This window comes from Notechis scutatus, chromosome 1 (genome assembly GCF_049901735.1).
Source record: "Notechis scutatus isolate UNSWTSFEM ecotype Mainland chromosome 1, rNotScu1.2, whole genome shotgun sequence".
Lineage (NCBI taxonomy): Eukaryota > Metazoa > Chordata > Lepidosauria > Squamata > Elapidae > Notechis > Notechis scutatus.
The window spans coordinates 55082660-55110408 of record NC_142009.1 but is presented as its reverse complement, the minus strand read 5'-3'; the positions used below and the strand labels follow the sequence as shown (position 1 = coordinate 55110408).

At 34.3% G+C, this 27749-nt stretch overlaps 1 protein-coding gene across 1 annotated transcript in view; it reads right to left on the bottom strand.

Moving 5' to 3' along the window:
• DNAH14 (dynein axonemal heavy chain 14) overlaps positions 1–27749 on the bottom strand; it is a 267453-nt gene that overhangs the window by 206127 nt on the left and 33577 nt on the right. Inside the window, exons 12-21 of the mRNA XM_087957091.1 lie at positions 20797–20845; positions 20042–20139; positions 18273–18445; positions 16354–16701; positions 10530–10871; positions 7971–8364; positions 5986–6176; positions 5579–5824; positions 5176–5297; positions 3264–3432 (exon numbers count right to left, since the gene is read on the bottom strand). Coding sequence (XP_087813217.1) covers positions 3264–3432; positions 5176–5297; positions 5579–5824; positions 5986–6176; positions 7971–8364; positions 10530–10871; positions 16354–16701; positions 18273–18445; positions 20042–20139; positions 20797–20845 — 2132 coding nt within the window. The remainder of the gene's footprint in view (positions 1–3263; positions 3433–5175; positions 5298–5578; positions 5825–5985; positions 6177–7970; positions 8365–10529; positions 10872–16353; positions 16702–18272; positions 18446–20041; positions 20140–20796; positions 20846–27749) is intronic.

The following is a 27749-nucleotide window of genomic DNA, read 5'->3' as shown; positions in this document are numbered from 1 at the left end:
ATTTCTATCCATAGCTACCATTACATGATCAGATATTTTAATTATTTTTATCTCTACTTTAATTATTTTAGATAATATTTCCGGTGTTATAAATATATAATCTATTCTTGTTAAAATATGTATAACTCTTGATTACCATGTAGTTCTTTCCAAACATCTTTCAATCTATTTCTATTAATACATTTTCTTAAATCTGCATTATTATACTTTGTTTCCGCTTTTGATGGATTGGATTTGTCAATTCCATTATTCATAACCGTATTATGATCACCTGCCATTATCACATAATGTTTTTTGACTTTTCTATTTCTTTATACACCCTATTATAAAACTCTCTTTGATTTATATTAGGTGCGTACAAGTTTGCTAAGGTAACCTCTTGTCCATAAATCAAGCCTTGGATTATAGGAAATCTTCCCATATCATCCCTTTTTATGGCTTTTATCATAAATTCACATCTTTTAGCTACAATGATTGCTACCCCTTTTGCTTTTGATGTACCAAATGCCTTTCATACATCAGCCCAGTATAACTTAAGTTCATTCATCCCTTCTTTCTTTTGATGTGTTTCTGGTAAAAATACAATATCTATTTTCTCTTTGTTAATTGATTTTTCAATTTTTGCTCATTTATATTTTTCCCTCAAGTCATGGACATTCCACATAGCTACCTTTAATGATTTCCCCATCTATTCCTCATATTACATATTCCCTTTGGTCTCCATATGTGCTCTAACATAAATCTTACAAAACTAAGACTATACAGTATACATATTATCCCAAAACGTAAATGACCTCTTATCCATCCATAAACATATATAACGTCTCCCTTCCCTTCTTCAGGAGATCTTCCTCCTCTCTGCTGCATAAGGCCTCCGGGGGGAGGAGGAGCCATTCATGTATGGACTTCGCCCACTTCACCTCCCTTGACGATCTTTACTCTATTTCTACACCCAAACATATATTATAGCATGTATCTCTTAATACAACTATTACAAATATTTATATACTGTCTCTACAATGAACTTGTAACTCCTGTTGCTTCATCCAGCATCCCTTTCTCCTGTAGTTCTTCTTTCTTCTTATCCATCTCCCTTCTTGATAATTTTGACATCTCATTCACTTACTGGATTTGTTCCATGAGCTCTTCTTTATTGATGATTCTGAGCTCCCTTAAATTTCTCCATTGCCTCCTCCTTTGTTTCAACTCTATAGGATCTTCCACCAAATCTCAAAAAAAAAAAAAAAAAAAAACCTGGATAACCCCAGCTATAATTAATATTATTTTTCTTCAATAATTGACAAACTTGATGCATCTGTCTCCTCCATTGTAAAGTTTCACTACTTAAATCTGGAAAAACTTGTATCTGATGACCCTCCAAACACTATCAACGCCATATTTTGCAATTTACGCATCAATTGTTCTTTTTTTGTGTAAGATCAGAATCATATCACAATGTCTCTCAGCAATTTTCTTCCCAACCTTTTTGGGCCGACGCTATTAATTACATCAATATCATATCTTGTAAAGGGGACATCTGGGAGGATCAAGGTAGCCCAGTCCAATACTTCTTGAATCAATTTTACTTCATTTTCTTTACTTTTTGCCAGATATCCACGTATCCATAAATTTGAATGGCACTATCAGTCCTGTATCTTGATCAAATCCTTTTTCACCTGATGCATCATAGTTATCTGGCTTTTTAACACCCTATCATGTAGTCCCATCTGAGTCCTTACTTGTGTAATATCTTGTGTCATATCCTAACTTCGTTTCACCAATTCCGTTATTCTTACATCCAATACTATCCACTTTATCATTTATTTGTTTCAATTCCTCCTTTATATTTATCTTCATATCAATTTTTAACTCTTGTAAGATAGCATCAAATTTATCTGATTTAATCAGTGATTTCTCAGGTGATTTTTTTCCTCACTTCCATTTCTAGGGCTTTTTCCACTTGAATCAGACGTAATTCTGAAGGTCTAAGGCCTACTTTGAGTCTTTGCCAAACACTTTCCACACTTTTGCTGCGTTTTGATATCCAACTGTCCTAAAAGAGCTCTTGACCTTTTAAGAATGTTATAGTCTTCCTCTTTTGTCTTGTCCTTATCAACTTATCTCCGTAAATGCAACTTAATAAAAACTAAATAAATCCAATGGCAACAATTTATTGCCCACACCTTATCAAGGCTCTGTCTTGAAAATATTTAGTTCTTCCACCTTCTCCAGACCTCGACACCTTTAAACTCTTTCCAAGTTCTTTTTCAGTCTTCAATCATAGGCCCTTCCTCTCCCGTCTCCAAGTAAAATACAGTCCAATCTTCAGGAGAAAAGCAAGGAGAATAACTCACATTTCATAATCTCTTGATATTCGTAATGTTTAGATGGGTGATATGTTCTTTTAAATCCATTCTCAGAGATGACCCGGAAGAGGCAGAAATTCAGCGTCTGTCATCCATTCTGGCTATCTCCGCCCCCAATATAATTTTTATGAATGTATGAACTAAAGTCTAATGTTTCTTTGAATTTCACAGATGTCTGAATTTTATAATAGCAATAGGACTTAGACTTATATACCGCTTTATAGTGCTTTACAGCCCTAAGTGGTTTACAGAGTCAGCATATTGCCCCCATCAATCTAGGTCCTCATTTTACCCACCTCTGAAGGATGGAAGGCTGAGTCAACCTTGAGCTGGTGAAATTCGAACTGCCAAATTGCAGTCAGCCAGCAGTCAGCAGAAGTAGCCTGCAGTACTGCACTCTAACCACTGTGCCACCGTCGCTCATAATGCCATTCTTCTTTTCTCAAATGCAACTTGGAATTATGATTTCAAGATAAAATATAATCAGAAGCTAATTTAAGTTAAACTAATTAATTCTTCTGGCAGACATTTAATATTTAATTGTTTAGTTAACAATTATATCAGCTGCATTATTTACAGTGTTGTGCTCTTATTTGTATTTGTATTTTACTCTGAAAGCAATGGCCAACACTAAAGAGACAGGCAGACTGACAGGTTTGTGTGTCTATAATAAATTTGTCTATGGGCATAATCTAAGAAAAAGAGCCCACAGTCTGCCAGTCCCAGTTCCTACTCATTTTTCTTTGCAAGAAGAATAAAACTATAGTTCCTACAACAGAATACTATGTATGGGGTGCAGAAGCTAGTCTATGCTTCTTGCCTTCTCCTGTTTACAAAATGTTATTCATTGTGGTCCATGTTGATTCCTTGCCAGATATTAGAGATTCTTTGACTTACCTCAAGAGCCTTCTGTATTTTTTCTAGTGATGCATTGTTGCTCTGCAGTATTTCAAAAATTCCACTTGTAGTTGCCGTAAGAACATTTGGAGTCTCTGCTGCAAAGTTCATGATTTCTTTCCATTTGTTATCAACTACAGAGAAGAGTCTGGCTTCTTCTGGAAGTTGTCTGTTATTAAATCATATGGATATGAATATGGATATGATACATACACATACACACATAGTAAAAAATCTAATCCTCCAAATTTAGATTTAGAAAAAAATGTGTTAATACATTAAGCCATATGCTTAGACAAAAAAAGCAACATTTTTATGCTACTTTTCCACAGGTAAATTAGAAAGAAAAAACAACAATAATAACATGCATGCAATATCACATCTGAAATAAAAATACAAAATTATTTGTAAAAGTAATCAAACAATATCTAGCATGGGTAATTACATTACAACAGAATTTTCAAACTTTTCAGTCCATACAACCTTCTCATTTAAAAATATTCTGGAATTCCTGATCTAGAAGTAAAGCTAAGTGATAAACAAGTGTCTGTGCTTTGTGCATAACACTTTTCCATATATGCAGAAACATGTGCACATGCATACTCCTCCTGCAAGTAGCAGCAGCACAATCCTCAGGCATAGATCCTGAGCACCAGGACTGAATGGGATATTCCTTAGGAAAAGCTGTTCTGGAAAAAAGGGAAAGTCATATTTGGTAAGGGTCCTTTGATCTTTTCTGATTTGCCTTGGATGGTGCTCAAAAGTGGATTTTGCAAGAACTTATTGCTGTATGTTCAAAGGGCATTGAAGGAGGGACTCATCACCTGGATTCTATGCATGATTTGGTCCAGTACAGGTAGTTCAGCAAAAGCAGGAGTGAGCATGACCCCACTTCCACAAAAATATTCATGACCATTTGAGATTGCTTGTATTATTTTTATATTTTAATTATTTTAATGTTTAAAGTAACTCCCTAATTTCTCCAGAAAGCATTAATTATTGGCCAAGTTAGAGATATAAGAAATAAATGATACTAGAGGTAGTTTATGTATAATAACACTGTTCATTTAAGTACTGTTTAAATGCATTTTTTAAAATTCAGAATCATTATTACAGAAATATATACTGGCACATATTAACAGTGTTAAAACTATTTTGAATTCAAAGCAGCTATTTCAAGGTCAAAATTGGATATTCCAACTTCACCTGAATTTTACACTATTCCAATAAGGTCCAAATAGCCTATTTCAAACAGAACTGCTTTGAATTCAAAATGATTTGCACATTGTTAGTATAGTAAACATCTTTTCATCTGTCAAGTACACAATGTTCAACTTATTTTCATGAAATTATTTTATATGACTACTAATGAAAACAGCATTTAACAAAAATGCAGATTAGTTTATGCCTTCTTGGGGGTATTTTATTGTTTTATAATTTATATTATTATTCCTTTTATTTTAATCTTTACACATCACCAGGAATTTTTGGGGGAAATGAACAGCTATATAAATTATATTAAATAAAGAAACACTAGTAATGTAATTTATTGCATTCCAAAGCATTGACTACAGCACAACAAATGCAGCAGTGGCTTTTAAGTTTTTTCATCTCATAACACACTGAGAAAATGCGAACTTGAGCAGTCACACATCTCATAGGGACTTCCGGAACTCCCATGATGTCCCATGGAGCAGTCCATCCCTGGTGATGTCATTGAAGAAGAGTTCTGGCTGTGCAACATTTCTTGTCATTTATTTGTGACTCATTGATGCAACACATATGTGGACTTTTTGCAGCACAGAAATGAAAACTTCTGATCTATAGCTAATGTTTAATATTTTAATATTTATTCAATTTGTATTTTATTTGGGTTACATTAAAATTTAATTACCAAAGCACTTCAGCATACCTTTTTATTTCTGGAGCCTGAAAGATTGGCTCCAGATAAATCCAGTGTCTCTGACAAGTTAACCATTCCTCCAGAGTACAGGAAATGAGATTTAACTTATGATCCCAAGCATGAACAAGATTCTACCATAAAAAAAAAACCCAGAAAATTAGCATCTGAGGCAGGCAAACAATTTTCTCTTTAAGTAGAAATGGGGAAGTGGGACATATTTTTTTATATTTTAAATTTGATAATTTAAAATATTCATTAGCCACTATTGTAGAGGCAAAGCAGGAAATTTTAAACTATACTGATTTTAAAAAATAAGTTATTTCTGATTTTTCTTAGATATTCCAAATGGAAACCAGCTATTTGTAATAATTGAGCATTTCAATATTTCACAACATCCTCATAGAAAAATTACCTTAATTGGTTCAACAAAACAAGAACTTTTAATGGTTGAGATTGTCATCAGAGATTCTTCTAACAGAGTAGTTATATCTTCCACAGATGAAATAATACAAACACTAGATGTTTCAGTGTAATAGGGACATAAGTGGAAATCAGTTTTCTGCCAAAGGCTAATGATATTTTTAAACATTACTTCAAGAGTTGTTTCTTTGGAAGCTCTTATGGATATTTCATTAATATCTTTTCTATACTGAAACATCTAAAAAAATAAATAAAAGATTTACTAATGCATGCTAGTAAACAAAACAAATTATATAAATAATTAAGATGCATATTCAGCAAATAGGATATGAACCAAATAACAAAAATATACATATGCTTTTAGAAGTGGCATTTCTAAATTACAAATTATAAAATTACATTGAGTTCCAGGATCTTCTCCAGAGTAAGTCTTTTATCCCAAGAAATTGCCTCTCCAACAATATTCTGTATTGTTTCCCAATGCCTTCGTTGAAGACTAGGATTCCGTAAAGATATGATTATAGGCAAGGATTCCTTAAAATCCAACAAGGATTTCTTCATAATGGGTAAAATAGTATTTTCTGGCAAGCCTTCAAATACGAAAAAGTTATATCAGAACACTTTTCATAATGTTTGAAATCTGAGCTTTTGTTGATCTTTCTTTACATAAGATTGTTTTGAATTTTTGACAGACTTCTTGAAATTCACAGAATGTCAGATTTGGAAGAAACCTTGGAAATCAACCACTCTGTTTAAGTCGTTGCTCAGTGCAGGAATCCATTAGTGCAACATGACCAAAAGAAGACTATCCAGACTCTGTTTATGCATTTCCAAAAACAGAAAATCCACCAATTTATGAGGTGGCTCTGATATGCAATCAAATTTACTTGTAACTTGAACCCATTATTTCTTGACAAATTTTCTAGAACAATTCTTATCAATTATGCCAATTTTCTACAAGGTATCGCTGAAGAAAGGAATAGTCTCTTTATAGTCTCATTTTCTCCCAACTAAATATATGTAACAATTGAAACCACTGATACTCTTGATATTGTTGTCTAGGTGACAGTCTGTTCCCCCCTCCCCACCCATTTCTCACATAAGATTCACTGTGCATTTGACTGATTCAAATCTTTTTTGTATTCCTATTATTTTTTAATATTAAACATATTAATATATTACTATTGCTTATAGAAATTTCCCTTTATAATAGGTTCCCTCAAAGAGTAGTCCTGAGTATTTTTTTCCTTGAATGTTCTGATTCAGGGTTTTGGGTTTCATTCTTATTCCAAGTCTTTAAAATCATAGCCCAGTCAAAAGCTCCTATGCATCAACAACTGTTTTCTAAGCTACCCTCTATTTTTCCATTGACATGTTTTTTATTTATTTATTTGAGTTGTCAATCGCTTACAAGATAATAGGTATAAGTATATACAGTACATAGTTATGAATACATGAAATGGGTACATATAAGAAAAATAAAAGAAACAATAGGACAGGGATGGTAGGCACATTGGTGCGCTTATGCACGCCCCCTACAGACCTCTTAGGAAAGGGGTAAGGTCAATAGTAGACAGTCTAAGGTTAAAGTTTTTGGGGTTTGGGGAAGAAACCACAAAATCAGGTAGAGTATTCCAGACATTGCTGACATTCTGTTGCTGAAGTTGTATTTCCTGCAATCAAGTTTGGTGCGGTTAACCTTGAGTTTGTATCTATTGTGTGCTCTTGTGTTGTTATGGTTGAAGCTGAAGTATGTTGCCTAACTGTACTTTCAGTATCTAATTTTTGACATGCTTCCAACTCTTCTGTGTTCTCTTTGTTAATTTCTATTCGCAGGGTCCTGCCTAATACATCTCCAAACTTATTGAAACTAGTTCTCCTGAAATTTAATGTGCACGTATGGCTATGCTCCATTTTTTCTTTCCTATCTTTCTAACCCCCTGTGAAACCAATCCATTGTTGGCTTTATATTAATGATTTTCACTACAGTCAATTATGATCTTAGTTATCACAATTAATTATAATAGCTAGCGTATGAAAATTTACTAAAACTGCACATAACTATAATCCAAACATGCAGGTAAAAAGTTTTAACACAAAATCGTTCATCTTCAAAGTTTAAAAAGTATTTTTATACAATAAATCAATGAAAAGGGGGGGATTTGCAAAACACTTGTATGATCTTTATATAAATAACATCTTGTTTTCAATGCATCAAATCAAAATAATCTCACAATTAAAAACCGAAAAGATAGACTTCCTTTAATAATGTTTTGCCATTTGGCTAAAACAAAATTGGTTATTACTTAATTTCAAAATAATTTTAATTCATAAATTATTTTGTTTCGATTAATTCATAATTATTGCAATTATAAACATTTTACCTTTTTCAAGAATATGAATTCTCTGCATGAATCTGTTAACTTCACTTTGAATTACATCTACATCAAGATTCCAAAAGATTGTATGTTTCCACTTAAAGATAAGTTTTGCCCAATCTTCATGTGAGTCCCATAACAATTTACGTAACTGTAGTTCACCTTCAATTTCTGAGAGTTCAGCATTCACTCTCTGAGAATCTCCAGCCTGACTTCTGTGAGACAGTTTTTCCACAGACAATGATTTCATGTCACCAATGGCACCATCAAGCACGTGCTGGTAATTTGCATAATTTAAAATTTTCTCACTGATAATTCCTGCTTCTTCAATAAGATTTTCAATCATTTCTTTAGCTGTCTTAGGCAGGGTTTCACTGAGGAGAAGGACAGGATTTCTCACCTAAACAACAACATGAATAACAATTAATAACAAAGAAGTAATTATAGTTTGGCAAAATTAAGGATAATATTTTTTAAAAGTAAATTGGTCCATTACATTGAACAAAGTTGCCTATATCCTCCCTTAGTACAACATACATTCTCTCTTTTTCTTTTCAGAGAAGGATTGCTATACTTTTATGCATAATTGGGCATGACAGGATTTCACAAAGCCCATAGTTTAGTTATTGCTGCTTTAATTTTATAATAGTGCTACTACAGACAACGGATTTGAAAGAATTATCACCCCCAAAGTGGAATGCATTCAATTTCCCAATTAGCAAAAGTAGACAGTAGAGGGTAGAAGATTAAATTCTCCTACTCTTCTGCCTTTCACACATAATTACTACTGCATGTGCTATAGGGCTCAAGGCAGAAAAGGAAAGATCGTGGGAGTAACGTGGAAGAATAATAGAACAATTGACATGTACATGAGAAAAGAAGCAGGAACTTTTTTTTTTATTATTGTTAAAAAGTATGAATCAGAGTCAGTTTTTGCTTATTGTACTGAAGTTGCTCTCAATGAGTGTTATTTCTAAGCCTAGATCGAATTAACATCAGCATTTCCATTCTGTGTAAACCTGAAATAGAAATAATTTCTAAATGACATTAAAAAGAAAAAGAAAAAACACTGAGGTCATAACAAAATCTGACAAGAGTGAGATGGAGGTAGTGCAACCATCTTGGCTCTCCTTGACATCACAGAAGTCTTCAATACCATTGAACTTGGTATTCTTTGGGCCGGTTATGGAACTTAGGGCTGAGAGCACAGTTCTGTGCTAAATTAGCTCCTTTCCTCCAAGGTAGTTCCCAATTGGTGTTGATAATCATTCTCTAGCCACTCTCATATGGTGTACCATAGGGTTCGATACTCTTTCCACTCCTGTTTAATTTGTACATGAAGCTACTGGGTGAGATCATCCGTCACCAGGGGTCAAAATATCACCAATATGCTGAATGTCTATGGATATTCTCAGTCATCCAGGACATGGTTGTCCCAAAGGTGCTTTTCAAAAGGCAACTAAATGGTCTTGATTTTTTTCCCCTTGAAAAGTTTCACTTCTCATACAAGAAGCTTTTTCAGTTCTGACTAATTGGTGGGGAATAGAAGATAAAATCCTTCTATGCTTTCACAACTCTCTCAGGTATTTAGAGGCTGTAGGAACCTGGATGAAGGGCAGTGAGCTATGACTGAGCCCTGGAAAGACTGAGTGACTTTGGGTGCATGGAGCTTCAAGATGCATGACTTTGACATCTTTATCATGTTCAGAACTATTTTGCAACTTAGGAATTCTCTTGGACTCACAACTTCTGCTTGAAGATCAGGTGGCAGTCATGTCTAAGAGAGTCTTTGCTCAGCATTAGTTAGTACACCAGCTGCAGCCTTTCTTGGATCAGGACTCCATGTACTCAGTTACTCAAACCTTAATAATCTTTCATCTGGAATACTTTAATCCATTTTACAAGAGGCTCTCCTTGAAATGCGTTCAGAACTTCAACTGGTTCAAGGAGTGGCAGCACCAGCAGTCTTTGGGGCCTGTGGAATGAACAAGTTGATCTTGTCTTGCTAAGATAAATATGCTTTACTCATGCCAGCAGAGAGGCCTGCTGAGGACCCCATTGGTCATGGAATTCCAATTCATGGTATCCAGGAGAACAGCGTTTTCTGCTATAGTGCCAGACCTTTGGAACATCCTGCCCGCTAAGGTGAAATTTGCCTCCACACTCCTATTTTTCTGCAAGGACCTGAAGACCTGGCTCTGCCAGTTGGCCTGGGGATCCAATAGGGGAGTATTTTACTGGAGGTGGCTGCTAGACTAACTAACTGACCCATCCCACCCCTGCACTTCCTGCTCTCCCTTTGCTCATCTTTTTAATGTCATATTATTGTACTTCCACTATTTATTTTTACCGTTTTATTCCTTTACTATTGTTATTTCTACATTTTTATCATTTTCCCATTTTATTGTTGTAAGCTATCCAGATTTAGCCTCACAGCAAGATGGACAGAAAATAATTTAATAAACAAACAAATAAAATAATAGTAATTGTATGTATTTTGCTTTGAGATTTTTTTACCTTGCTACTATGAATCAGATGCAAATATATTTGTTATTATCCTATTACCTTGCTTTTGTATTCTTTCATTTCAACTTGTAAATTATCCATAAATTCTCCCAAGCTTTCATTAAACTTGATAACATAATCATCCTTCATTTTTTCACAGATAAGGATAGTTGATTGAAGATTCTGGAGTGTTCGCACAACAGTTTGATAGAGAGCAAGCTGCTGGTGTGGGAGAAAGATGTTATAATCATTTGCAATGAAGTGGAGCTCAGAAAGGTAGTGATATTCAACCTTTATATTTGGTAGTTGTGAGGAAATTTCCTGAAGATATAGCAAATGTTCAACAAATCCATCCACTGTTACTAGTTCTTTGTTCAACTTTGCTACCGCTGACTGAGTGACCTAAAAGTAATGAAATAGTAAATATTTAAAGATGTATCCAAAGATGTATTTTTATATATATATATACAAATATTTATATTTATATTTATATATGTAGGTCTAAGTGTGTTTGGGTCTTTTCCCGTGTAAGATATAGACTATCTTGGTGACGTTTCAGCGAGGTCCCACTTGCCATTCTCAGGCTGGTGCTTTCGGCTTCGTGCCAGTGCAAGCAGTGAGTGATCGGAGCTGCCGTCTCTCTATAAATACTGGGGGGGGCTGGTGTGCTGGGCTGGTTAGCTGCGCTGCTGCCTCTTGATTGGTTGATGGAGTTGATGTTGGTATAATGGGCTGTGTGATGGCCTTGGGAGTTTTGTTGTGGAGATATCATGGATCTTGTGCTGTAATCTCCTGGGTCGTTTGTTTACACCAATTGATTACAACACAAGATCCAGGATATCTCCACAACAAAATGCACAAAGCCGAAGACACAAGCCTGAAGATGATGAATGAGACTTCATCGAAACGTCGCCTAGATACTTCCAATTTTACGCGGGAGGGGGGTATTCAGCTTTGTTCGGGTATTTTCCCACGTCATTATAGTTGTGCTTTTAAAGTTTTAGCAACGTTTCGGCAGAATCTCATCTGCCATCATCAGGCTTCTGTATTGTGTTCGTCTGAAATGTTGCTACAACTTTAAAAGCACAACTATAATGATGTGGGAAAATACCCGAACAAAGCTGATTACCATACATGTAAGTACCTGCGAAAACTTAAGAAAACATACATATGTATATGTATATATTTCTTGTTATGGTAGTATTCTGTTTGGAAAACTCCTGAAGCTTTTGATCACAATTGAGATACAGTTTATTACTTTACTAATTATTCCAACTGTTATATTGTGAGAGGTGTAGATACCCAATATGCATAAATCAAGTTAAAACAGTAACAATAATTAAAATAATAAAATTAAAACAATGACATCAATTATGATATAGAATATGATTGCACCTATATTATACTTACATTTTAGGGAACACAGATCAGATTTAAACAGATACTTTATTAGTACAAAGAAGTATATGACGATATTTCAGCCCCCAATACCTGCTGGAATAACTATGTTTCTATGGCTTTTCTGAATTTCAGTACTGCTGAGACTATATGAATCTCTGGGAATGTTAGAGAAGTAGAGAAATTTTCTTCAGAAAGAAAGAATTTGCAGTAAATGCTTTCTTATCAGTATCAGAATTATAGCACTGCAGTACTAAAATTGATAGCCAGCAAGTAGATGGCAACTTTGTCATAATAAATATGGACCAACTACAGGATATGTGTCAGGGTTCCGGAGATAGCCCTAATTAAATCATGAGCCTCAAGCCAAGCTTAAAAAAACCCTCAAAAGATCTATTAGAAGCAACATACCGTCATTAACCTAAATGAAGCCAACTTTTGCATACATAATTCACAGTCACCTGTGACCAGGGGTGGGATTCTACCAGTTCGCACCTATTCGCTAGAACTGGTTGTTAACATTCTAAGCAGTTCGGAGAACCGGTTGTTAGAAGAAATTATTGGCCTAATCCTGTAAGGAAGGCAGGAAGGAAACATTCTGGTGTTGCTTTCAGAAACTGCCTCTCCGTTAACCCTTATTACATTCTTGGCAGGACTAGAATTCCTGTCTCAGGAAGGTCTCTGGAATTTTTTTCCCTCCTTTGCTGGTACTTTGCTTGTGTGGAGTGACCATTCAAAGTTACAATGGCACTGAAAAAAGTGACTTATGACCATTTTTCACACTTATGACTGTTGCAGCATCTCCACAGTCATGAAAGGCCAGGCGAGGAGATGCATGCCTCAATGTGAGTGATATTGAGTTGGCCACGCCCAGCCAATAACATGACCACCAAGCCACACCCATCAACTAAGCCATGCCCACAGAACCAGTTGTTAAAAAATTTGAATCCCACCCCTGCCTGTGACCCTGTTTCCCCCCTCCCCCCCGGGTTTATCATAAATCAGATTCGCCAATGAAGCACATTCATGGGCTGGGTGTCATCAATCATATTCTCCAATAAAGGATTTTTGTGGCCAGAAGATCCAGTAGCCTAGCTACAATCTTTTTAAGATAATGGGGGAATGTACTTCTGGTTTTACTGCCATACTGCTCCTTCAGATTCCCCTCCCCCATTTATGGCAACTTGAAAACAGGCATAGGAATATTTTACAGGTTGACAACATTCTCAAATGAATAAAATTCATTGGGGGAAAGAAAACAATAGCATGCTACTTTTCTTGGATATCCCTACCAGCAGAAGTAGTGATTGCAAATTAGAAACCCAAAGATATTGTAAAACCCAACCAAATCCCAACCAAGTGCTCCACTACCAAAGTAACAACCCAACCTCTCTCAAGAGAATCTATGAAAGAACACTATTTAGATGAGCACAATCACACTGCGGCAACCCTGAACATCAGAAAGAGGAACTAGATCATTATACAACATCTTCCAATAAAATGAATGCCATCCATGCAACTTCATCAAAAAGTTCATGAGCAATCAATCCAGTATAGCACAACCAATACAAGTTGGGAAAAAGATAATACCACCATACCTCAAAAACATCTCAGAAACCATCAACAGATGATGAAAATCACATGGCATCACCATAGCACAAAAACCAATTAAAGCCCTCCAAAACAAACCAAAAGACCCAGCAACCCCAGAAGACAAAATAGGAGTCACCTACAACATACAGTATAAGGACTGCAGCAGCTATTATGTAGGACGAACAAGCAGAAGACTAGCAGAGCACATCTATAAACATCAACTAGCAGTAATAAGACACGAAGGAAACTCCTTAATTTCACAATACATGAATAGATTTAACCATAGTTTCAACTTGGAAAACGTGAGCATTCTAGACCAAACAAGTCCAAAAACACTAACGTATTTCTAGAAGCCTAGCACTCAAACAAATCAACTATCAACAAGCACATAGAGATACAAAACATCTACATATCATTCAAAAGATACAGTAAAAAAGGAAACTAAAAGACCAAAACCCATCCCCACCAGCAATTAACACCCAGATGTGCAGAGAATAATACCACAATAATCAAGAACCAAATAATACCCCAATCAGGGAATTTCCAGTTCAGACAAACAAGCTGCTGGTAAACAACAGTCCAATCAAGGAACCATTAAGATCACTCCCATCAACACTGATAGGGCAAGCCATTTATAATATGTAGAATGAGAGCAAGCCCTACTCCCAACTGATGTTACCCAGTTTGATAATGAAAAATCTGCAGAAAAACAACCAAGCACAGAGAGCATCAAAAGTCAACTTCGTTCTAACATTACGAAAAACCCAAAATAGATTTTTTTTTGTACTGATAATCATAAGTTCAAACCATTGAACTAATTTTGTGTTTATGCAAAAAAAGGAGAAAACTACATACATACTTTTAAAACAGTCATTATTGTGACCTTTAACTGGGTGACACAGTGCATTATAGGGCAATAATTTTGAACCAAAGATACATCAAATGCAGAATGTATCCAACATTTGGGACTCAAGACTCATAAGGGAATAACATTTGGCAAGGAAAGGCAAAGCAAAATTTCCAATGCTCTCTGCAAAATCCTGTAAGTTGGCAGGAAGTTGGAAGTCGTAATGCCCACCCTTGATCATTCTGTATATGAGTAAGGAAATATCTCTGAAATGATGCCCAATGAGGCATATGCTATCTCATTCATTCTTTGGTTTGTGAACGATCCAATAACTTTCTCTGCACTTATTCCCCTTTCCTCATCCAACAACATTTCCCTGGGTTTGTATTCATTCAAAATGTTACAAAATTTCACTCCAAAGTCATTTCTTTTTCCCACTACTATCATTCACTAAGGTTTCACATCCAGCTCTCACCATCCCATGGATTTCTAATTTCAAAGAATAATTCAGCTAATATCAATTCATACTTTCTAATTGTATTTTAGTTGTTTCATTCATAATGAAGTATTCCCTAGAATTAATTCAGTATTTCTAGAATGGATTCCTCTTGCACTGCAAGTGCCATCAAATATAATTTGAACGTATGCAGGTTGTAAGAGATCAGAGGTTGCAGTACAATCTTTTTTATTCTTTCATAGAGTTGTACAGGTGGAAGAGTCCATTTATGCCCTCAGATTCAACCATGTGCTCATTGACAAAATCCAAATTCAAGCAGCCTGGACAGTCGCCTAACTAGTCTCCTCTTGAACATATCTAGTGGAGAGGAGCCTGTCACTTCCCTTAATAATGAGTTCCACTGACAACCCATACTTGCAATTGGGAATTTTATTTCTGTTGGACCCTGCACTTGCAGGAATATGGTAGGAATAAGATTTCTATCAATCAGAGTCCATCTTCCTGTAACTTATGCATTATTCTTGTGATGGAATGTATGAATGGCCTTGGGGAATGAGGGAAAGAGATGCTGCCTAGGAAACAATCAGACAGGAAAGGCAGTGGCCCCCAGTGGCTTGAAGGTCAGAGAAAGTAATTTAGGAAGGACCTGGCCAAATGGAGTAAAGAGTTAAAAATGGCGGAGCAAGTTTATACTTTAGACTTGCAAGAATCTCTTAATATAATCTTACAATAAAGTAGAATTAATTTATCTGGTCCTGTTTCTTGTTTGATTTACCTGGAAGAGCTAACAATGCTGTATCTGGAACAAAAAGATACAGCATTGGAACAAACAGGCTCTGGAACAAAAGACCATATTTTGGTCTCCTTGTCTGGCCATCCGTTCAGCTGTTTAAAGAGTTCTAGTGTACAAACCCTGATTTTTCTCTTCTCAAGGGTCTATATTTCCAGTTTGCGTGTGCACTCACTGGCCATTTCCACGGCCCAGTTGCAATCCCTTCATGGGCCACTAGTGAGCCATGGCCCAAAGGTTGGGGACCTCTGACCTAGAAGCACAACAACAAAAAATCTTTTCCTGGCCGTGGTATTGAAATGATGAAAAAGTTGATATCATTCATGTATCAATGGCGATGACATTCCAAAGACTACAAGCTAGCACTGAAAATGTCCACTCTTGGATTGCTACTAACCATATCTTAACATGGAGAAGTATCTGGAGAAATGCTTCTGAAGATGAACTTATAGTCCAAATAGGAACTTACAAGAAACACCTTGAATTGGGATTGAAAATTATTTGGGATCGTGAAGTTGTTTTACCATTCCCTGCCTATCTTAGTTTAGCTCAACATTTGAATTTGCCTGGCTACCCATTACCCTTCCCTCTGTCCACATTTCACTTTGTAATAATTTACCAAAATGCAACTATCTGGCTATTGGATATTTCATTTCAACTGCAATATAACCAAACAAGTTTGATCTCCATTACAGCTAATTATGTCTTCCATGTAATGCACTTTTTGACTTAAACATTTGCAGTGAAATAGTTGGAAAAGAAATTTAAGAAATTAATTAAATAAAAATGATATACTTACTTCAACAAGATGCACATTCTTTGTATCAATTGCTGTATAAAAATGAAAATGAATAGTCTTAAGCAGACCCTCAAAATATGGCAGGCAGTCTGTCTGAAAGTTCAAACTGTTTACTCTAAACAGAGAGATGCGTTTCTCAATAAGCATACATACAATCTCCTTTACATCAACTGTATAATTTTCTAGAATATTTCTAAACTCCTTTGTAGTCAACTCTCTTTCCAATGCTACCATTTTATCATTTGTATATTTTGCTTTATCTACCATACTGCAATATTCCATAAAGTTTCTGCTGTAAGATTCTACTCGGGCCAGTGAAGAACTCTGAAGAGATAAAAGCTCCAGAATCTAAAAAAATAAAATGGAAACAAATTTTATATTTGTGTGAGTGTGTGTGTGTATATTCATTCACAAACACACTTAAAAACCAAAGACATATAGATGTAATCCTACCATCTTTCAAAATTGTTATTAAACAGTACTGATAGCATTCACATTAAAATAGTGGTGATTTCTTCTGATTAGCTTTTAGGAACTATATTCTTAGCATACATACCTTATTAACTTTAACCCTATGTAATCAAATTGTATGAATAGCATTTTCTACTAACTTGAGCCTCAGGACTAAATAGGTATAGCTAAGTCTCAGTTAATGGGATTAATGGAATGGGTGGTATTTTAATACTTGTTCTTGTCATGGTCCTTGGTTGCCACAAGTATATTTATTGTTATTGGTCTATTTTGAATTTTAAGTTTATTAGTTTCCCAGAGTTGTTGTTGCAAGATGAGTGGTCATATAATTAATTAAAATAAATATATTTTCAGTGTCAAAGCAGGAATAGACAAGGACTTTAACTTCACTGACGCCAATATAAAATTTCCTTACAATACAAAGAGCATTACAGAAGAATAAATTTACTTCAGGTCTGCAGCAATGAAAAGAATTAAATTCCTGTATACCCTGCTGAAATACTATTAATTAGTTCCCCTAATCAATACCACTTGTATGTTTAAACAAGAACATTAAAAACAAGCACTAAGTAAACAAAGCCTAAAGTCAAGGGGTTACATTGGCTTCAATCCAAAACAGAAACAAAAATGTGATAACATTTTTAAAATCCAGAACAGTGGAAAATAAACCTGCATTTCTTTTTGTAATAACACTAAGATTTTTTTTTAAACAAACATTCTTGTAAACTCAAAAGTTAAGTTCTAAATGTAGATCATACTGAAAAGACTTGGCTAAAGAAGAGCCACTTAGTAACCATGGGCCACAAGTTCTCAGATTTTCTTTACTTTCTTTTCATTTCCTTTTTTTCTTATTTTTGAAACTAAGGGACACAGTAGGAAATGCATTAATACCACATGTCACACAAGTAGTAAGACACAGGATTTCTGGAATAATTTTTTTGGAGTGTGAATTTGAAGGCATTAAAGTTTGGAAAATAATGGAAGCAGTAGATTACAAAAAAGATTTCTTAGAGTTCTGATAGTTAAGATTTATAATGAGATTGAAGTATTAATTCAAAATGTCTAGTGTTAATCTACTGATAAATCTATATATGTAGGGGAAATGGGGGAAATAATATTTCTTGTGTCTTTTTGATATAAAGAGAATGAAGCTTAAATCTTTTGTAAAGAAAGGCAGGCTGTATTTGTTGATTGTTTTAGAAGTGACTACTTATCAATTTCTTACACTGAGATGTATGCATAGTTATATTTTTCACATTTTCTGCCAAACTTAGAAGTTCAGCCAAATTTTGGTATATTTAGTTTTAGGAGGCTACAACAAAAAGATTTGAAAGATTACATGTAGTCCATTGTCCGTGGTTTGAATCAATATAAGGGTACGAAAAATATTTAGAAATATATTTAGCACTAAACTGTTACCCTCATATAATACGACTTCAGAAACATACTTTATTTTGGTAATCTGGATCTGTCCCAAGAATAAGATCACAGTTTGGCCATGTTGATTGATAATGTCCTGGTTCAAAATCTGTGTAATCTTCACATTGCTGCATTATTTTATGTAAAGACTGATCAATGAAGATTGAAAGTCGAGAATCCTGAGAAAATGGTGTAACTTGATCTAATGGAAAATATGGTAATTTAAAAATATTTTCAAAATCAGAATTCATTATGAAACCATTTTTAAAATAATTAAAAATTGCTGGGTGAGCACTGGCTGGTGGGTAAATACTCTCAGGACTTTTAACTATTTTAATGTAATTTTAATGTAACAGAAATATCAATTCAGATTTTTCCCCAATAATTCTCATATATTTTAAAGTCTAAATTTAGTAACTCACTGGAATATACAAGAACCTGTAGTGCTTTTTTTCTTAGTGTCCTAGGCATGTGCTTATTTTGTTTAATGATTAATTTGGGGCTGAATTTGGCAAATTCCTGTACGTGATTATACTTTATGTAGGTTTTAAAAGATCTGGAACACTAAAATATACAAGTATTTTTTAATACTGACCAGAATGTTTTTGGAACAGATACTTTTAGACCACTGGTATCAAACTGGTAGCCTGCAGGCCGGATGCGTCACCCATAGGCCACACTCACCCCAGCTCCGCAAAAAAGTCAAAAAAGTCACAATATGTCACGGGATATCAACATGACACGGTGAGTTGGACACCTGTGTTTTAGACAGATTTTTGAAAACTATACATTTTCTATTAAAGACTATGAACTGCATTACCAAACAGAAGCACTGTCCCACACATAGTCAAAAGCACTGTCATATGTTTTAAATTAACAAAGCAATCCTCTGCACATTTACTTAAAATAAAACTCAACTGAACACAATGATACTTGCTATTAAATAAATATGCATATAGTCTTGTTCTTGAATTGGTAAGTTTAAACTTATTTTAAAATTCTGCTTTTGCTTGTTCCAAAAGAGAATCCATATTTAAGTTTATCTTTGTTAACAGAGTGAATATTACAGCTCAAATGAAAATAAATACTAAATATCCAGTAAGTAAATGTGGGAGTTGCACTAATGTTTGAAGAATATTTTACAGAATATTTTAAAGTAAGAGAAGCCTGAAACTAGTTTTGCAGAGTAATAGTCCCAGTATATGATGCACTCCCAGTAAATGAGTGGTACTTACAATTGGTCTTTGGAGTAGCAGTTGCTGCAGTATAAGGTAGTCACTAGTTGCAACTTGTTAGCTGAATTGCACTTAATTGAATTGAATTCTTTATTTGGCCAAGTGTGATTAGACACACAAGGAATTTGTCTCCAGTACAAAAGCACTTGAGGAGGAGGAGGTGGGTGTGGGTGTCAAGGACAAGACAAGGGATTTTTGGAGGAATTTTGGAAGCTTTGGAATTTTGGAAGCTTCTGACCTGTTGCACAATCAAGTCAAGAAAGCTACTTCAACAAAATACACAAAGTGAGTCTGGAAAATCTTGAGATCAAATCTGAGTGGAGGAAATATCATAAAGTGGTGTGACTCTAATGTGAGACCAATACTAATATATAGCAAATTACTCTCACACACATTTTTAATCTTCTAAATTGCTTCAACTCAACTGAAATTTTTTAATGAGATTAGATCTGGCAGTTAGATCTTTATTTTGTTTTGTTGGATGGATAGTAAATAATCTATATTACATCAAAAAAATTTCCAGTGAGCACCAGTAGCATCCACCATGTACATACATTACTTACCAATGATGTTTTCTAATCCATCTACAATCCCTTGTAATTGTATTGAAAAACTTTTTCTGTTAGGAATCAGTGATACATCTGTAGAGAACTGTAGAGAGCTAGAAAATAAAATATTGATTTTTTATTGGCAAAAGGCATCCAAAAAACCTGTGACAGTCTGAGGATCAAAATCTGAATATTAAAATAAATATAAGATAGTTCATGAGAAGTTCTTATTTTCCTTCTTTCCCAAACTCAAAAATGTCTCTTTGGAAGATTGAGTGCTTTCTTGAATAACCTGGAATGGGCCATCAGGTGACAGCTGGGAAAAAGAGTAATTCAAAATCAGGTATATGTCCTAAGTTAAGGAAGTTCAGAGAGAATTTGTCACCTCTCTTGTTTTACTGCTTCTTACACTTGGAAGAAGTGTAAGTGCTGCAGGTGTTTTCAGGACAGTGAAAAAGATAAGATCATCAGAATAATTTCATTTAAGTTAGTTTATGTCAGATGCATTAGCTTTTTTCTTTGGAGATTAGGGCAAAGGTGATTGGAGAGGAGTAAAAGAAATAAACTATGAGGAAAGAACAAAAATTTGAAGGAGATACTATTCCAGGTTTCTTGTGGTCTAGATATCACATCACTTTTAAGACAGAAAGTATATTGTTATAAAGTATCTGCACTTAAAATACTCTTGCCATATATATAAATCACGATAAGCCATTAAATAAATATATATTTCTTTTATATTCTTAAAATATGTTTTAAATTATTCATACCTCTCATATGTGATTAGCTGTTTATCTGAATCAGAGATGGCCCCTTTTCCTTGAAAAGAAAGAAAATCAAAAGCAATCCTTAAAAATGAATAATTCAAACATAATAAGAAGGGTCCTTCTCATGATTAGCACAAAGATAGTAAACTAACTAATTTCTCTTGGAGTCAAATTTGCAATTCCCCTTACATTTCCAAAAACTGGGAATAGCACTATAGCAGCTTTTTTGTTTTTAAAATGTTAGCAGTTCCACCTCAGTAATATTGAGATGCAGCATCTTCTTTGGACAGTTCTGCAGGAAAGAAAAAAAGAACATTGCCAAGCAGCTGTCACGGAAAAGGATTCTGTTTGCCTGTGGCAACAGAAACAAAAGAGAAGTCGTCTAATAAGCTGCTGCTCTTGGCAAAGCCAAAGATTTGTACAATTAGCACAGAGCCCCTCCAAGGCTGTGTGCTTTCCTCCACTTCTCTTCTCCCTATATAGAAATGACTGCATCTCAAACGATCCATCTGTTAAAATACTGAAGTTTGCTGATGACGCAACAGTGATTGGTCTCATTCAAGACCACAATGAATCCGCATACAGATGGGAGGTTATACAACTTGCCTCGTGGTGTAACTGGAACAATCTGGAACTGAACACACTTAAAACCGTAGAAATGGTGGTAGACTTTAGAAGAAAGCCTCTCATACTACCACCTCTTACAATACCAGACAACACAGTATCAACAGTAGAGACCTTCAAATTTCTAGGTTCTACTATATCACATGACCTAAAACGTCATCAAAAAAGCACAACAAAGAATGTTCTTTCTGCACCAACTCAGAAAGCTCAAACTGCCCAAGGAGCTGCTGATATAGTTCTATAGAGGAATTATTATTATCTGCACCTCTATAACTGTCTCTATAACTGTCTGGTTTGGTTCTGCAACAGAACAGACACAGACTTCAGAGGATAATTACTACCAACCTGCCTTCAATCGAGGACCTGTATACTGCACGAGTCAAAAACAGGGCTGTGAAAATATTTACAGACTCCTCACAGCCCGGACATAAACTGTTTCAACTCCTTCCCTCAAAACGACGCTATAGAGCACTGCACACCAGAACAACTAGACACAAGAACAGTTTTTCTTCAAAAGCAATCACTCTGATAAACAAATAATTCCCTCAATACTGTTCAACTATTACAAAGTCTGCACTACTATTACTGTTAATCTTCTCATCACTCCTTATCACCCATTCCCTCCCACTTGTGACTGTATGACTGTAACTTTGTTGCTTGTATCCTTACGATTTATATTGACTGTTTCCTAGTATGATTTGATTGTTTATTGTACCCTATGACTATCATTAAGTGTTGTGCCTTATGATTCTTGATGAATGTATCTTTTCTTTTATGTATACTGAGAGTATTTGCACCAAGACAAATTCCTTGTGTGTCCAACCACACTTGGCCAATAAAGAATTCTATTCTATTCTTTCTATTTCAGAACTTGCCTGTTTTAAAAGTACCTCTTTAAAAATAGAACAAAAAAATAATATTGATATTACAGAAAGCGATATCAAAATCTTTATTTTAAACTTCATATAATTGCTTGTGAGGAAATGTGCTGATTCAGCAAAGCCATGTGCATTTAAGGTGATTATCTACAGATGATGATCAAAACATGTGACTGATTGCGGAACTGATAGCAGAAACCCTGCAAAGGGATACACAAGTAATTATAAATGAGTTGGATGAAGTTTACAGAGTCCAAATAAATTATGCAAAATGATTACCCAGAGAAGTACATGTCAGATTAGTCTGAAAGAACGTCAGGGATATTATTTATAAAATAACAAGGGAGGAGCCCATAGTGTATAAGGAGAAGGAAGTTATTACCCTGAAACAGATACCCAGATGAATTCGAGAACAATGCAAAGATTACCGTTTCCTGGCATCCCAACTAAGCAAACGGAATATACTATTTCAGTGGATCATCCCAGAAGGCATGCTAGTATCCTGGCAAGGCAAAAAGATAAAAATAGACAATCTAGATAAAGCCCAAGAATTATATGATCAGTTGACAGGAACGGAGGAGAACGATAGCATCAGAAAAAAGTTGGAAGAGGGGAGTCAATAAGAACATCAGCTGGAATCCGAAATAGAAGATCAGGAAGATAAAGTTAAAGTGACACAAGAACCCCAGAAAGAGGAAGGCATCAGAACAAGAACACAAAGAAACAAGAAAACCAATAGAAATTAGAAACCGATAGACCAACAAGAGAATGGAGAAAAAACTGAAATTATTGTCAATAAATGTAAATGGGTTAAATGCTATAGTAAAGAGAAAACAAACACTTTCAAAACTGGTAAAGCAAAACATAGATATTGTGTGCCTCCAGGAGGTACATATTAAAAGACAAGATAAAAAATACTTAGAATTCAACAAATTGGGGAAAGTCTATACAGCACTGGTGGAGGAAAAAAAGAGGGGTCTCTGCTAATTCCTGAATCGTGGAGGGAAACATACAGTATATCACCTTGATCCCAAAAGAAGTTACCGATGTTAACCAAATTCAAAATTATAGCCCAATTTCGCTTTTGAAGGCTGACTACAAATTTTTTATGAATATTATGGCAGGAAGGACAAAGAAAATTCTAAATGAGATTATACATAGTGACCAAAATGGATTTTTGCCATTAAGGCAAATAAGGGATAACATTAGAACAATAATGAACATACTAGAATATTACAAAATGCATCCAGGGAAACAAGTGGCTGTTGTTTTTCTGGATGCTCAAAAAGCATTCAATAACTTAAATTGGCAATTCATGATTCGATAGGTTAAGGAAATGAAATTCCTCCCAAAAGACCAATGTAATAATAAATGGAGACATAACAATGTAATAATAAATGGAGACATAACAACAGTATTTAGAATAACAAAAGGAATTTGCCAGGGATGTCCATTGTCACCTCTGCTCTTTATTTTGACATTAGAGACATTATTAATAAAAATTGGAACAAATTTAGAAATAAAAGGAACTAGAATCAAAAAAAGAACAGTACAAATTACAAACATTTGCAGACGATTTGGTTTTTTTATTGAGGAGCCATTAGTGTCAGGGCCAATTCTGATATATGAATTAGAGAAATATGGAGAAGTTTCAGGGTTCAAAATTAATAGAGTTAAAACCAAAATGTTAGTGAAAAATATATCATCAAAAAATAAAAAAGAATTAGAAACTATAATGAGATTACAAATCACAAAAAATTAAGTATTTAGGAATTTGGTTAACAGCAAAATGTTCCTCAATAAAAGAAGACAATTATATGAAATTATTTAATCAAATTAAAAAAGACTTGGAAAAATGGGGAAACTTTACAATTATCTCTATTAGGATGAATAGCAACTATCAAAATGAATATCTTACCTAAATTACTATACCTATTCCAAACAACCCCTATAAAATTAAACAAGAAATGTTTAAATAGAATAACCATAAAATTTATCTGGGCAGGTAAGAAAGCACGGATAAAATTAAGAGATTTACAGGATAGCAAGAGCAGAGATGGCCTTGGACTCCCAGATTGGGAACTCTATCACAAGGCCGCAATACTAGTATGGATACAAGATTGGATTAATTTAAGAAACAAAAGAATATTAACTTTAGAAGGACACGACCTACAAAGAGGGTGGCATGCTTTCCTGTGGGATAAAGGAAATAAACCGTATCTATATTTTTATAGACATAAAATAAGGGATGCACTGATACAAACTTGGAGACAAATAAAGAAAAAACATTATTCGAAAATCCCAAGCTGGATATCCCCCATGGAAGCATTGATCCACCTCAATACAATGGATGTGAATAAAATGGCCAGGTGTAGGGAAATTTTAGATAATCAAGGAAAATTAAAGAGTAGACAGGAATTGGAAGGGCAGGGAATAAAAATAGATTGGTGGCCTTACCTAGAAATACAAACAAGATATAAAAAAGACAGTGAGGAATTTGGAATAGACATTGAACCACAAAAATTAGACAGACTTTTGATTGGGCCAGATGAGAAACTATTATCAAAGATATATAAATACCTATTAGAATTTGATAGAGTAGAAGAGATTGTGAAAGGATCAATGATTGCGTGGAACAAAAATGTCAGACATAGTATTGATTTAGAAGAATGGGAAAAAATTTGGAATAGAAATTACAAAATAACAAAATTGGCGGCCTATAAGGAAAATCAACACAAAATGTTTCACCGTTGGCATTTAGCACCTACAAGATTGGCTAAGATCTATCCAAATTTAAAACCAATTTGCTGGAAATGTGGACAGAAACAAGGTACCTTCTTTCATTCATGGTGGTTATGTCCCGAAGTGAAAAAATATTGGGAAATGATACAAATGTGGTTACAGGAGTTAGTCGGAAGCAAAATTGATTTTGTCCCAGAATTATTTCTTTTAGGAATAATAAAAAGAAATTAAAGTAGAAAGATAAAGTATCTGGTGTTACACGTATTAACAGCAGCAAGAATCTCCTATGTGCAGTATTGGAAGAAAGATACTACACCACCTGAAGGTTTAATAATTAAAAAGATTTTGAATGCGTGGAAATGGATAAATTAACCATGGAACTAAAAGGGAAAGTAGATATGGAATACTATGCAATATGGGAAAATTGGTATCACTGGATTGACAATAGAAACAAGAAAAGAAAATGTATATAATAGATATAGAAGGTATAGAACTGGTATGTACAGATTGTATCAGATAAAATATGTGAATATACACAAAATGTCACAGCACTGTTTATTAAGTAATGGAGATATGTAAAAAAGAAAAAAACCAATAAAGTATTATTAAAAACAAACAAACAAGTGTGCGGAAAAAATAATAGGACCATTTGGAGACCGAAGAATAAATAAAAAAGATTGGTGAGTATCTGCTTAAAAAGGGACTATTCATTTTGAACATATAGTTTAAGTATATGTCTCCTCACACAAACACACTCACACATACATACAAACACACATAATAATTTGGGACTACACTGCAGTTTTATGTAGGACATGGGGTTGCAGACCAAATTTCTACTTTTCAACAAAGCATCAAAAATGTACAAATGTACATTATTGCATGTTTGTGATTTAGAAAAAATAAATGAACTTGAATTATGATATGTTTTGCACTGATAAGGAGTTGAAGGTTGGTTGCTGAATGCAGAAAGTAAAGCACATGTGAGAATGGAATTATTACTAAATGATACAACACTGAGCAGAAAGTAAGATGAAGATGTGTGCTGCCCCTTTTGTAGTTTAATATATTAATGATAAATATGTAAGGAATGCTAGTGAACAGCAAGATGACCTAGAGGTGAAGATGCTCACCTCCCACTTGGAAGGTTGAGAATTCAATTCTAGGTAGCAGTAGAGATTTCTCTCTCAGGATACAAACAGAAAATAACTGCGGTGAACTCCACATATGTAGAGTTGTAATTGCAGGAACGCTCTTATCTTGGATGGCAAACCTCAGATTAAGAATGTTTACAAGTAATTACAACTCAGGCAAACAAAATCACTAATGTAAAGAAGGATTAGAGAGAGGAAGTAAACATATGTTAGACTTTAACTAGAGATAATTAATTGTGTTAAGTACTATGCTAAACAGTAACGAAAGTTAAGCAATAACCAAAGTTAACCAATGTTAGAGGATTACTAAAAATGTGTATAAATACAAGACTAGACTTCAATAAAGTTCATCATGATTCATGTGATCAAACACCTCAACTGCCTCGTCATTACAACACACATAGGCATAAGGAAGGGTATCCAACCAGTAAACGCTCAGCTCATTCAGTTGCCCTGAATACTCTACCCCGTATTAAGGAATTACAGGTTCATAGAAAAAAAAAAAAGGAATGATAGCATGCAGAAATAAAATAAAAGTATACCTGTTGACGATAAGAATAAGAGAGTTGTAGTTTTTTGAAACAGTATTGCAGAGGACAACAGTGCCATGTTTCTTTATCACTAATATTCTGAATCCCTTAATTCTATGGCTTACGTTAGGATAAATTATCCCTAAAGATTTGTTCTATGTATGCAGGAATTTAAAACTGAGAAACCTAGAAAATGCCTTTTTTCTTTAGTGCCTGTTTCTATAGTATGCCATTCTTTACCCCATGAAATTCACCTGTTTCAACTCTATAAATTTTTAAATGTAAAATAATAATCTTTTCTTGTTGTATTTAATCAGTTGAATTATTTTTGAAATCAGTGCTATATTATTTTATAAATTCATTTCTTAGGTATAATACATTTAATTCAAAAAACAAAATTTAAATTTAAAATAGTAAGTTTTAGAGATTTCTCCAAATAGCATCTGTAAAATGTCTACTATTTTTGTAAACAGTGCTTCCTAAAATATGAAAAATTATGTATTTCTCTAAATCTATAAATGTTCCTGTTGCACTAATTTTGTTCATCTGTTTGAATTTGGGTAGCTTGATACCTACAGGAGAAACAACTGCAGTTACAGTTGCTATTGAATTCAAAACAAAATTAGGAAAGTTGCATACATTTCCTAAATATTCTGTTGAACAAAAATAATTAGAGTTATATGTGTTTGTCCCTTTCTAGTCAATTTGAAACATCAATCTTGTCTTGGTTTCAGGTCAGACTCCTGATTCAATCCAGGTTAAATTATCTACATTTCTGAAACATCATACTGGATACAAATTCAATCTTCTGACCAGTATTCATTCTTTAGAATGATAATAGAATAGAAAAAGAAATTATAGGAAAAATAAATAACGTGGCAAGAAATCTAGCTGACACAGGACCAAAAAGCACATATCATAATACTACCAAAAGAACTGATAGAATAATAGTGCATATAATTAATCTATTAGCAGAGCTATGGCTCTGTGCTTTTGTAGTGTAAAATGCAGCCTTATTTTCAAAGAAC